This window comes from Anneissia japonica, unplaced genomic scaffold, assembly GCF_011630105.1.
Source record: "Anneissia japonica isolate Jap-2015-1 unplaced genomic scaffold, ASM1163010v1 scaffold288121_len269371_cov247, whole genome shotgun sequence".
Taxonomy (NCBI): Eukaryota; Metazoa; Echinodermata; class Crinoidea; order Comatulida; family Comatulidae; genus Anneissia; species Anneissia japonica.
This window is the reverse complement of record NW_022752873.1, coordinates 75,334-89,261: the sequence shown is the minus strand read 5'-3', so window position 1 is coordinate 89,261 and position 13,928 is coordinate 75,334. Positions and strand designations below refer to the sequence as shown.

Here is a 13,928-nt window from a genome sequence, read left to right as displayed (position 1 = left end):
CGTTATTACTTGGTCGATGATGCAAAGGTCATTGGTAATATCGACTATTCGTAAAACGGACGTTTGCTGGGTGTTTACCCAAAATATTACAAATAATTTCTGAAAACCAGACTAATGAGACTACTTCCATGATGTTGTTAGCATTGTTGAAGTACGTTGTTGCCAGCCAGAAGATGATAATGGTGGTACAATACAACAAAGCTGGCTTAGATGCCTACGTTACGTAATCGTGTCTTTGTAATCCGAGCCGACTTTACCGTTAAGCAAGTTAATTTACCGTTATTCTAGTAAAGTTAAGTCACTTAACTTAAGTGACTTAATTCCTTTAACTAGCTTAGCTATAATTGAGTGGTTCACGTCGAACTTTTAACTAGTTAAGTGGATGTATATCTAGATAAAAGTTCGACGTGAACCAAGCTAGTGTCACAACAAGTCAACATGAAATTAGGTTGCTTAAATCATGGAGGAGATTCCTCTATGTTTAAATGTACCAGGGAACAGTTAAATTACATGGAATGATCTCTAAGGCATGCTAATCCGATTGAGTTCCTATTGTTCGCTATTGTTCGCTATTGTTCAAGTTAATTAACTTCCTGCTGTGTTCTAGTTGTTTGATCATAGATGCGCGGTACCGACAGTTCAGCAACAAGTATGAAAATATCACCACCATCAGCAACTTGGCCTTAGACTTCAAACCAGTCATTTTCTTTTTAAACTCTTTTTGTGTTTTTAACAAATATAAAGCAAGTTGACACATGACGACTTATTTGAGACCATTTTACATATGTGATAAACCTGTTCCCTAACTAACATGGCAAGATTTACTAAGCAAGCAGAGTACTAAATCATTTTCTGGTAAGTATATGAAGTTGCAATGTGCCAAGTTACTTACTTTTCCAGTTTTAAAATGCCACAAATGCTCGTCATTTTCAAGCATTTTTTTTTTCCTGTTAATTGTTACATCATAAATTCAATAAATAACAATAAAATAGCGTACAGGAGAGGAGTACAATATTACAGCAACATAAACTACCAACTCCCTGCATAAAAACACCATCCCACTTATACTCCACTGTCACAAGTATGTTTAACAGTGAACACAGGCATAAGGGCCTAATATAATTTTATTTGTTAAATAATATTATGGATACATGATTAACAGTCCTAGCGAGTTATATCTGCCGACTGTATTAGGATAACTAGAGAGAGGTGGGCAACTCTAGTATTCTAGGTCTCTAGGCTAAACGGAAAAAGCATTCGCAACAAACGTCCATGCTAGGATGCCTGTAATGCCCGGCGCCTCCAACAGTACAGTACTAGGCGTCCTTGTATCTGGGCCCAAATCCATGTCAAACTGTTGATAGTTAAAATATTGACACTCTAGATTTACTATTTGATTGGTATTTTAAAATAGAATATAGACCGTTAGCCATCGAGCATATTTGCAAAATATTAAAACAATCGTCGCGATGTAGGCCTAGTCCCCATGTATCGTTTCTGTATAACATTTATGTGGTGTAATTTAACTGTTCCCTGGTATGATCATGGTTGATACGACGCCGATCACCATGAGAACACGATGCAGGAAGTATTAGATCGTGTAGTTTACACAATAGCGAGCATGCGCAAAGCAATTGGGTCGTCGTAATTAGTTGTAAATTGTTTATCAGTTGATTATGATAAGAGCGACGGTAACACCAGTTATAATCTTTGATGTTCTGTTCAAGATGTTTCCATGTAATTTAACTGTTCCCTGAATGTTCTGACACAGTCATGAGAATTAATAAATTTTATAAATTGTTGTGTTGCACTTTAAATTTTTTTTAAATGGGGATTGTCAGTCGATCAGTCAGATAATGTTATACCTCAAGTTTTAGTCTAATCTAGATCATCAAAGTCATTATCATAATAATACAAAGAGGAAATAAAAAGCAAATACACTGTAGTTAAATGTAGGAGATCTGAGATGTTGTACGTTGATATTAACAAATAGGATGTGGTTCCAAAAATAATCCTAAGACATCCTAAAATAATAATAATGAAGATAGAGTCAAGGATTCATGTCACACTTGGATCCTATAATAAATGAACTGAAGTAATTTTTGTTGACGCTTTGCATAGTCAATGAAATGCCAACAGACAGATAGGATTTAATATTAAAAGGTCAACTAATTTAACTGCATGCATCTTTTTATTTAAGAGAAATACAAAATGTATGTTGTTAGCCATATGAAAAGTGAAACAGAATGCTTGCTAACCAACAATCTGTAGCACAGTTATGATGGTGCATATTATATCCTGCAAAAATTCTTGAATTATGTCATTCATCAACTTCACTAAGGAAGCTCTGGGTATCTTTGTTCTCAATGTTTTAATGTAGTAACATTTATTCAATATTCAATGTTTTGTAGGCATTTATCGTAGTTATGATATAAGCCCATCCCCCTCCCCCTTTGTGCACAAAATTGGGCAAATTTTTTTTTGTCATCACTGTATTGTATACTTAGTTTAATACAGTATAGTACAATATTTGTATACTTAGTTTAATACAGTATAATATTTGTATACTTAGTTTAATACAGAATACAGTATTATTTTACTTAGTTTAATACAGTATAATGTTTTCTGAGAAAATTTGTAAGTCATACTATTGGCTTTTGCCTGAAGAAAGGCTAATTGGGCACCAAAGTAGGGGTGGGCTTATACCCGAGGAATTGTGCTTTTTTGGTGTAATAGTGCCTATTGGGGTGCTAGTAAGTAATAAGTGCATATTGGGGTGCTAGTAAGTAATAAGTGCCTATTGGGGAGCTAGTAAGTAATAAGTGCCTATTGGGGTGCTAAATCAGTGCCTATTGGGGTGTTAGTAATTAATAAGTGCCTATTGGGGTGTAGTAAGTTATCAGTGCCCATTGAGTGCTAGTAAGTAATAAGTGCCTATTGGGGTGCTAGTAAGTAGTAAGTGCCTATTGGGGTGCTAGTAAGTAATAAGTCCCTATTGGGGTGCTAGTAAGTAATAAGTGCCTATTGGGGTGCTAGTAAGTAATAAGTGCCTATTGGGGTGCTAGTAAGTAATCAGTGCCTATTTGGGTGCTAGTAAGTAATAAGTGCCTATTAGGGTGCTAGTAAGTAGTCAGTGCCCATTGGGATGCTAGTTTAAGTAATAAGTGCCTATTGGGGTGCTAGTAAGTAATAAGTGCCTAATAGGGTGCTAGGAAGTAATCAGTGCCCATTGGGGTGCTAGTAAGTAATAAGTGCCTATTGGGGTGCTAGTAAGTAATCAGTGCCCATTGGGGTGCTAGTAAGTAATAAGTGCCTATTGGGGTGCTAGTAAGTAATAAGTGCCCATTGGGGTGCTAGTAAGTAATAAGTGCCCATTGGGGTGCTAGTAAGTAATAAGTGCCCATTGTTGTGCTAGTAAGTAATAAGTGCCCATTGGGGTGCTAGTAATACCAGTTGATACAGACATGAGTTTTTTTTATATTTGCAGATGATGAGTCGTGTTGAGTATGTACATAACAAGAATTTTATACATCGCGACATCAAGCCAGATAACTTTCTGATGGGCATAGGCAGACATTGTAATCAGGTGTGTACTGCCCCCTATTGTTAGAATTAAGACACGCCCTCTTATTGTGTCCCCTGGTGGAATAAGTGAAGTGACTCTAAAATTCAAAGCCCTTTCCACCTATATTTCCGTCGAAGGTGCAGTATGAAATCTAAAATTGCCCATTTTGTTGTAAAAAACAAAATTCTAAGCCCCTATAATTGTGCCTATATTGTTTGCTCTCGATTATCTAATGGTATGATACTTGCCTTGATAGCAAAATGTTCAAATCCTGCTAAAGACACTTTTTTTCATGGAACTTTTCGTTGAAGAGCTATTCCATATGTTCCTCTTCAAGCATTGTTGGTGTTTATCTGTATATATCTAACTTCAGTTATCTATTTATACACTTAACTCTAATCCGTCTATATAAACATTCAGCTTAAATTTTAGGTTTGTTAGGAACAAATGACTCTGTGGATTGGAGAAAATCACAACTGTTATAGGCCTACTAAATTTATGTTTATTGTAGTTGCTAGAGACAAATCATACTTTGTATTTTAATCTGAAAGGTTAAAGTTCATTTTTCAGGAGTTCATGATGGGTTTTTGTCAAAACAGAATACAGAAAGCTTTTTCTTAACAGCACAATGAAAAATATTGAACAAAAACACAGCAAAATAAAAATTAAACAATATATTGAAATTAGTATAGACTAATGATTATATAAAAACACATACAAAAATTGCTGTTATATAGTGTACAATTGAGCTGCATTAAAAATGACTAGTTTTATACAATACATATCTAAAAAACAGAACAAATTTGGAGTGCCTTGTAAATGTATTTTTTTTTCAGTTATTTATGATAGATTTTGGATTAGCAAAGAAATACCGTGACAGCAGAACAAGGCAACATATACCATACAGGGAAGATAAAAATTTAACAGGAACTGCCAGGTATGCCAGCATCAATGCCCACCTTGGCATTGAGCAAAGGTTAGTAGCAAACATTTTTTTTATCCAAGAATTCAATTCATTTCTATTATTACAAAAGCCATCATGGATATATATTTTTAAAATAGTAATGATGCTTCTAATGATTGTAATTGAAATGCTTATTATTTTCTATATTGTAATTTAAATTTATACTTATTGTACATTTTCTTTGTGTTTTTTTGTTTGCTGATTCCCCACATCGGATGGAGATCCACTTTGACAGTAACTAATTTTATTTTTTAGTTATCCCGCCAGCCCTTGTGGGGAATCAGAGACCAACATGTATTTTATCATTTTTGTTCTTCTGACTGTTTTTATCCTTTTATTGTAATTGTTTTCGGTAAAATAAATTAAATTTAATGAAAAAAAAAATGGACCAATATTTGCTAAAACAATCACAAGGCTCATTCTGAGTAAATAACTTTGTATCCTATCACCATCATCACTGCCACCCCCGTCATTGTTGTATTAATTTATTGCAACATCAGTGCAGTAGAGTTATGGCATAGTGCGTAAGATCATTCCATTCCCTGGATCCATGTGAAGGACCAAGATTTTTGTTGTTACAACTATTTACTCGCCGTTCATTTCTCATCTATTTCTCTTGCTTTCTGGTAGTCGACGAGATGACATGGAGTCACTAGGCTACGTTCTGATGTATTTTAATATTGGTGTATTGCCCTGGCAAGGCCTGAAGGCAGCAACTAAAAAGCAGAAGTATGATAGGATAAGTGAAAAGAAGATGTCTACTACTCCAGAAATGCTCTGCAGGGTACATTTCCATTTGTTTATCAAGATTCTTGTATATTGATGGAATTTTGTTAATAGAATCTCGGGCTGATTAATCTGTTCCAAGCATCATCTGAGTTTAATATTTGACAAGAAAGTCATGCAGTATTTTGTTCACATGAAATTTGCTTAATTTGGTGGTTGCTATATGAACATCTGGCTCAGTAGTATGGAGCATTTAAAAAAAAAAAAAAAAAAAAAAAATTGCCTAATATACTCAGATGATACAAGAGACATTATAATATTTTATTACAGCTTGCTATTTATTTGAACTGCACAGGCAATGAAGTATGTAAACGGAACTCAAAATTAGTCTGAAAACAAAATCAAGAACTTTCGGTCATAGACCTTTATATATTATATTCCATATTACAACCAATTTATGATTTACGTTCCTCTTTTTAGGGTTTTCCTGCAGAATTTGCAATGTACTTGAAATATTGTCGCGGCCTCCGTTTCGAAGAAGCTCCAGATTATATGTATTTACGTCAGTTGTTCCGTATTCTGTTTCGAACTTTGAACCATCAGTATGATTATACATTTGATTGGACGATGCTGAAACAGAAAGCATCCCAGACTGTTACCAGCTCACAGACAATGCGTTCGCATATGAAAATGGACCCACATGTGAAGACAATGATGTCGGCTAAACACACGTCTATGTATCCATGAAGTCGCAGTCATTCGGAATGCACATCTGTATCCATGATGTGGGAACTACCCATTGGGAGCACATGTATCCATGATGTGGGAATTACTCATTGGGAGCACATGTATCCATAATGTGGGAATTACTCATTGGGAGCACATATCCATGTGGGAGTTACTCAATGGGAGCACATGTATCCATGAAGTGGGAATTAGTCATTGGTAACACATGTATCCATGTTTTGGGAATACCTCATTGGTAAAACATTTATCCATGATGTGGGAATACCTCATTGGTAACACATGTATCCATGATGTGGGAATTACTTATTGGTAGCACATGTATCCATGATGTGGAAATTACTCATTGGTAACATATGTATCCATGATGTGGGAATTACTCATTGGTAACACATGTATCCATGATGTGGGAAATACTCAGTGGGAGCACATGTATCCATGATGTGGGAATTACTTATTGGTAACACATCAGTATCAGTCATTATTGGGTGTTAGTGATTGTTGTGTGTTATGTAATGAAAGAAACAAAACAGAATTGAGATTTTAAATTGCAGCGTAAAAACAACTATGTACATACGAGATAAATGACAAAAGTATAAATTGAAATAGATTGTGTTAAGTTTTCTGGTGTAAGCTTGCGATTGGAAAAGATGTTACATTAATAATATTAACGGAGGCAATTTGATTGGTTAAGATCATTTCACATCTAAGGTATATGTTTGTTAAATTATTTTACTTCTTGAACAATTTGATTTGTTATGTGATATTCACACAACAAATTGAAATAATTAATAAATTTATTAATCTGTTAAATATGTTGATTGATTTGCTTTATACTGTATGATGAAAAGTTTGCTAAACTGCAATATGAGATTTTAATATATCTTAAAATTCAACTAGTACAGTTGGATAGACATTTAACACTGAGTGTCTTACAGTACTTCTGTTTTAATTAATTTGAATTTGAAATTCTACATTTCTGATAATTATAACAATATTTTTATGTTATGATTATAAAATCTTCACAGAGAATATGTTTGGATTTTTATTGTTATCTATTGTAAGTGCAAAATATACATAATTCAATGTTGTTTTATCGTTTACCAAAAATTGCATTGCATTCCTCCCCATTTTAGTGCATACATCTCTTTCTCTTTACACATTCCCTACATTCTTCAGCATTCCCTCACTAACATTCCCTTCTTCATGCAAAAGATAAAAAATATTACAGTTAGCTATTATGTAAGTATATTTTGAAACCATAGTACTTGTTGCAATACTTTTAATTTTTTAATTTACAGTAGTTAAGAACATGCAATTTTTTGAGAGTTTATAAATTACTTATTTTGATTCTAGATTAGAAAAATGAAATAACAGAAAGGATGTACTGTAATTCATAGGCCCAGTTCAGATACTGAGTGAAACAAACACAAATTCATATCTTGAATGTGATAAGAAGTCAATGAGATGGAGTTTTAAATAATCAAGGAAAAGATGACCCTGAGAATTCAACAACCCCCAAATTGTTTGTGAACATGTGTTTCTTTGGCCTCTTTTAAGTCAATGAAATAATTCATGTTGGGTCCCAGGGTGATATTTGAAAGGGGTGAGTATGCAAGGGATGTATCTTCATGCCTGTCGCTATTGGCTGAGGCTAATTTAAATTATTTATAAAAATTAGGTGTTAAGAAATGTTCTACTATGGGAATTCCATACATAAATTAAGAGATTGGAAGCAAGAGTATATTATTCAAAGCATGTAGGTGCGGCTTAAAGGCCAGATTGTACTGCTAAAGCCATCTCCTTGTAGTACAGTACCGATACTCAATGAGAAGTAATATTCAGAGTATATAGGAGGCTGTTAAAAAGGCAATTAGTATTGCTAATATTGTCTGTGGGGCTCGACGAATATACCTAAATGAAAAACAATTACCCAAATTAAAAATAAAATGAATCAAAATGACACAAAGGAAACCACAAATAAACCGAAATCACTAAAATTAGACCAAAATTAATCAAAACTTAATTTTCAAATTGAAAGCTGGATACAAGTGAATGAGAATGTTGTGCCTTGCTAGCAGGGTTAGTACTTGGTAGCCTAAATGCAAAACAATTATAAATTCATTTCAGACTAATTTAATAATTGTTAATGTTTTATGTTTTAATCAGGTAGAGGTAATAATGGCATTTTCAATATTTACTGTATTAATAATGAATTGTATAATATTAATGGGTAAAGGTAATAAAGTGTATTTTCATATTTATTACGTTTACCCATTATTACTATTATACAACGCATTACAGTATTATACGAATACAGTAAATATAAGTCAGGTCAAGGTAATAATGACATTTTCAATATTTACTATATTAGTGTAATAATAATTATTAATTAATAATATATATATTACTATTATTAATATTATTAATAATTATTATTGTTAAATAATGATAATAGGTTTTATAATAATAATGGGTAACGGTAAAAAAGTGTATTTTCATATTTGTATAATGGGTAGAGGTAATTTAGGGTATTTCCATATCTTATTTATTCATATAATAGTGAATAGAGGTAATAAAGTGCATTTTCCATAATACACATATTTTCATATACAAAATGGATAGGTATTTTCATTTTATTAAATCTTGTTTATAAATTTAACAGCCTAATACAATATCTGAAAGGATAGTTTTTTATTTTTTAAAAACAACAAATCCATACCCCATAATCTTAACATTAATAACATAATTTCTATTGTATTTATTTGTTTTACTTTTAATGTTTTTATTGGTCCAGTCATTTCCAAAATGATAAAAATATTAAAACTCAATATTTTTAAAACGATATTAAAATGAATTTGATGAGTAGGCTATATGTCATATTTGATGTGCAGCTTGGTACGCCAGTGTGCAGGGCACGACATTGCCACTAGCGGTCACTATGGTCAACAGCCTTGTATTCAGCTTCATTGAGGTTTAGCTATGATTCATTTGGGTTCTTGTTTGGGTAATTCTTATTAACGGGTATTTTTAAAGGTATTTAAGTTGCAAGTTTTGTAATTCCTCATTTGGGTAATTCGTTGGACAGCTTTGTGTACTCTGTGAGTAGTAGAGCCAATATTCAAAGCATGTAGGAGGCCGTTTAAAGGCCAGATTGCTAATGGTATCTCTGTAATTCTAAAGTAGCCATACAGAATGTGTGGATTTATTAGCTAGTGCAAATGTAATGGTCCATAAGTGTATTTATTCAATATACCACATGCAGGATTAATTTGCATGTAGAGGGACAGTCCATGTAGCATGGTATTGGCACCTTGTGTTTTAGTTTGTACAGAAATTTCAATGGATCGTATTCATAGTTTGGAAAAGGATTTTGTAGTATGCAAATAATATTAAATGTGAAGTTTTCAAAGCATCCATCGAAATGTGCATTCAGTATTTACCATGGCGATATGTTGCTGAGTATGTAACATTCTTCTGTGGGGATTCTGTTGCACCATGAAAATCAAATATGTAAATTACACTGTTGAAAATTCCCCAATAGTACACTATATCCGAGATTATATTTCCACAGTATTATGATTTAAAACAAACCAAGTGATATAAGAGTTTCAATTTCTACTAATATTGTATTTGTTCCTGGATTGATTACTTGAGGCCTAATGCAATAAGACCTCAGAGAGGGCGCTGTCAACTCGCTTGTAATTACATACCGATGTTGTGAGTAGACTAAAATAAACTTGATGAATTTACCTTTAATGTACAGTGAGAACCGATGTATATCTTGATATGTATGCTTTCCATACTCAGTTCATTTAAGAAATAAATTGTTCAAAACAGGTTGCAATTTTCAAGTATTACTTCTAGTTACTTTTTTTTTTATACCTTTTTCCTCTAACCTGCCACCCTCCAATATTGATAATTTAGAATAAAAATTAAATTTTATTTTTGGTCAATTAGCGCACCGCTGCCGGGAAAAACTGGAAATTTCAGACAAAAATAAAGGTTTTTCTCTATTTTTATTACGCCCACCTCTTGAAATCTCTGAAAAATATTTCTTCCGATTTATAAATTTAAGGCATAGAAATGAGTCTACTGCTGTCTCTTATACACATCTAGATGTGTATAAAAGACAGCTTTTTATTTTTATTAATCCATTATTGGAAAATATCAGCATAAAAACAACTTATTTACATTTTTGTAAAGTTTGGAATCAACAGTTGGATTATCTTATAGTCATTTGAGTTAAAACACTTTAAAAATTTTGTTTTGAAATACTGTACATCATTGACACTATATTCTTAAGGTTAGGCAAGAATTTCCTAAATTGGAACACACAGTTGCAATTGGTGAATGGTGGTAATTTATACCACCTTTTTAAACTGAAAATAGAAGAAAGGTTTCTAAAAAATAATTGACAATAAAAAGTTTATGGAGTAAAATCCGAGACATTTAAAATTTAAGTGAAATATCAAATTCAGTTTAAAATTCAGTAGTAATTACATGATAAAAATTTAGCTACACTATAATACTTTTAAACTTTAAAAGTGGAAACACAAACATCTGTGTACAGTACTAGTAATCATGTAGAAAACACATTAAAATTAAACTCATTGAACATTGGCATCAAGTTTTAGGCTTAGTCAACCTTTCCATTCCTGTTAAATTGTGTACTCAGAATCGTGTAGAAAACATGCATCAAGATTAAACTCATCAAAGACGTTGGCATCATGTTGTAGGCTTGGTTCGGATACAATTCCATTATTATTATGGCTCTGATGTGGTGTCACATTCTCTGCATTTACGGTGGCATCGTGACCAAAAGGTGCAATCATTCCGTGATGTTGGAGGGCTGCAATGAGAGCTGCAGGGTTAAAATGTGTCTGTGGAGAGATAGAGGGCGCTACTGCATCAGAGATGATTGGTGTTGCAGCTGGAGTCGTAGTAGTATACTGAGCTTCTGATGGGTGGAGAGGTCTTGGTTGTAAATCATTGACATTCACACACTGTTCATCGGATATGTCGTCATCTTCACAATTTGAGTCTATCGGTGTACAACTACGGACGGATGTCGAGATTTCATCACTGTACCCGGAAGTTAATGAGGTGTCCAACGATGAGCACTCCACTTCCATATCTTGAGTTTCATCACTGTTGAAGTCATTGAAGCGTAGAGATTTCCTATAAGGATGAAACAAATGATGAAAGTGAACCCCACAAAACATTCAGTCAATTTTAGCTATTAAAAAAAAATCTGTGTATTTATGTTTGAAAGATGGTTTAATTTAAGACATGTATCTGTTAAATATTTTGGTGCTGGGATAGACAGCAAATATGCTGGAAAACAAACATTTATACAAACAAACTATTATATATGCAATAGGCAAACCAACACCTACATTTTAATTAAAGTTGGAGTTTATTCATATTTCATCATTGTGTAGTAGAATAATACAATCTGAATTTGTGATACAATAAGGAAGGAAGAAAGTTATCCACTTCACCAGTACTGTTTGGTTTGTTGTAAAGATTACAGGTACTGGAGGCATTTTATCAAGATAATTTTCATAAGCAGAGGCACAAAAACATATTTTCCAGGCCTGTCTATTGAATTGTTGAATGCACTGTCCGGCTGATATGACTACATTTTCTTTTGATATCAACTATTTTGCAATTATTAACTAAATTAACATGAGTCATTTTTACTTACGTGCTTGTTTTCCTCTTTTCATTCCAACATTTTCTTCCCTCACTGCTCCATTCATGCAGGGCTAACTTCCATTGTCGCAGCTGCGTGTCCCAAGATCGACGACTGTAAAGCTTAAACTTGTTAGGCGTGACAACATGCTTGTTCTTGATACGTTTGTTCCTTAGGAAATGAAATCAAATTTAATACAAACATACATTTTTTAAATTTTTATATAATGTATTATTTATTTTAAAATTGAAAATTAGGTAGTTATATTCTGCATACAAAAGGCCACCACAATTTTTCTTCTATGATATTGTTAAACATTTATAAAAATATTGTCTGACTTGGGTACTGCCTTCATGTATTTCCAGATGATAATACATGCATTATGCGCTATTTCTTGAAGATCAGAGTGCTCAAAGCGTAGACTATATATTGCTAATTCAGTAACTTTCTCCTACCCTAAGGGTCTCTTCATGTCTAGTATCAGCTACTCTAATCTGTCCACTACAGGGTATGTATGGACCAGTACACCAGGGTAATCTCCTACTCGTCTCGAAAGATGTACTGGGTTCTTTATAATGTTTTCTGTATATTTAATATTTACAAGGCCAAAAGACCAAGCACAGTCTCAGTTTAAAATCATGCTCGGCGATAACTTCTCACAACTTTATGGAAACTAAGCTTCACACTCACCCCATGCATTTTGGTATGGTAAAAAGGTTGGTTGGGCAAGAAAAATATATTTTGGCATAATGCTTAGTTTTCTTACTTTGGTACTGCCTTTATGTAATTTTGATAACCTTCTGTATTTTTTCCATAGTCTATTTGTTTTTGACGTCGAATCAGTACAACTTCGTCCACCTCCAAAACGGTTCTAGGCTCCCTTTTTGGTTCACTGAAACATAGAGACATTTTATATTAGCTGGGTAATTTTATATCTTAAGCTGCACAGACGATCAGTGTTCTTTTACACCATATCCTGCCCTGGGGAATGAATATTCTTGGTCCTGGTACTACTTATGAGGTCCATTACTTTCAACAATGAATGAATAATTTTTAATTTAATTTGACATTTTAAATAATAAAATTTCAAAGAGAAACTCACATTTTGTCTACTTCAGCAGAAGTGAATCTGTTTTCTTCTGACAGTAGCAGTTTCCGTTTGTACCGGGCCATATCTTGAAGTACACGTGTTCGCTGGTACTCAAACTCATCTACCATACTACCCCAGTCACTGCATGAACTGCTTTCACTCATGGTGCGACTGGTGACCCTTCTGCGCTCTGGCGTGTAGCTGGTGTGGTTTAGAAAATTAATAATAATAATAATAATTCTGGATTTATATAGCGCCTCACGTTGACACAACCTCGAAGCGCTTGAACATTATTACCCCCGGATCACTGGATCAAGCACATATGGAACACACACTCAAGCCCCATGTGGGAATTCCATTAATGTGGTCAGAAAATGGGAGGTGCTAGAATTAGTTTTGTAAGCTTTAAATTGAATTTAAATTCAATAAACTTTATTGCAATTTCCAAATTGTGAAATTGAACATATAACATAAATATATAAAAATCTGAGACTAAATTAGACCTCTAAAAATTACACTAGGAAATTTAATCAGTAAAAAAAAAAATACAATTAACAACACATTCATATATTTGGTAAAAATGTAAGCTTGTGAAAATAAGTATAACTTACTCATGGACGTTTTTCTCCAGCCCATCTGAGTCCCTTTCAGTTATTTTGTTTTCTCTCCTCTGCATTTCTTGATTTTCCTTTGAATAACCATTCGTCAATCTATAAACCAAAGAAAAATATGTATAACCAAAGAATAGAAATGAGTCTACTGTGATCAATAAAGACATTGGATTTTCGTTAACAATTAAAACAAAGATAAATTTTAAGTAGGTTCTATTATACTTAAGACAAAGGGAGGAGTGTCAAATGTTGGATTATACTATTGTGTAGTTAATGAATCCTACCCAGCTATATTTAGAAATTCATCTAATACAAACCACATTTTAAAAATAAAGTGGACTAGAAATAAGCAAAATACTAATATGAACATCCAAAAATTATGTTTAGTAAAAAATTTCAGCTTCCAAAAACAAGTTTACTGGAATTAGTATACACTTAAACCGAAAGGTCCACTGATTAATCTCAGATAAGAAAGTATAATACATACTCCAAGTATTGAAATACACGCCATCGTGTTGGGATTCAATATT

The 13,928-nt window shown here is 33.2% G+C and overlaps 2 protein-coding genes across 2 annotated transcripts in view; one reads left to right on the top strand and one right to left on the bottom strand.

The window, feature by feature from the left end:
* LOC117122373 (casein kinase I-like) overlaps nt 1-9,856 on the top strand; it is a gene marked incomplete in the record, with an annotated part of 17,007 nt that extends 7,151 nt beyond the window's left edge. The window contains 4 exon segments of the mRNA XM_033267924.1: nt 3,488-3,586; nt 4,402-4,541; nt 5,160-5,313; nt 5,736-9,856. Coding sequence (XP_033123815.1) covers nt 3,488-3,586; nt 4,402-4,541; nt 5,160-5,313; nt 5,736-6,002 — 660 coding nt within the window.
* A 307-nt stretch (nt 9,857-10,163) lies between these two features.
* Nucleotides 10,164-13,928, bottom strand: part of LOC117122372 (histone RNA hairpin-binding protein-like) — a 6,016-nt gene continuing 2,251 nt past the window's right edge. The window contains exons 3-7 of the mRNA XM_033267923.1: nt 13,399-13,497; nt 12,800-12,988; nt 12,464-12,589; nt 11,710-11,868; nt 10,164-11,180 (exon numbers count right to left, since the gene is read on the bottom strand). Of these exons, the coding sequence (XP_033123814.1) occupies nt 10,661-11,180; nt 11,710-11,868; nt 12,464-12,589; nt 12,800-12,988; nt 13,399-13,497 (1,093 nt within the window). The 3' untranslated portion in view covers nt 10,164-10,660. The remainder of the gene's footprint in view (nt 11,181-11,709; nt 11,869-12,463; nt 12,590-12,799; nt 12,989-13,398; nt 13,498-13,928) is intronic.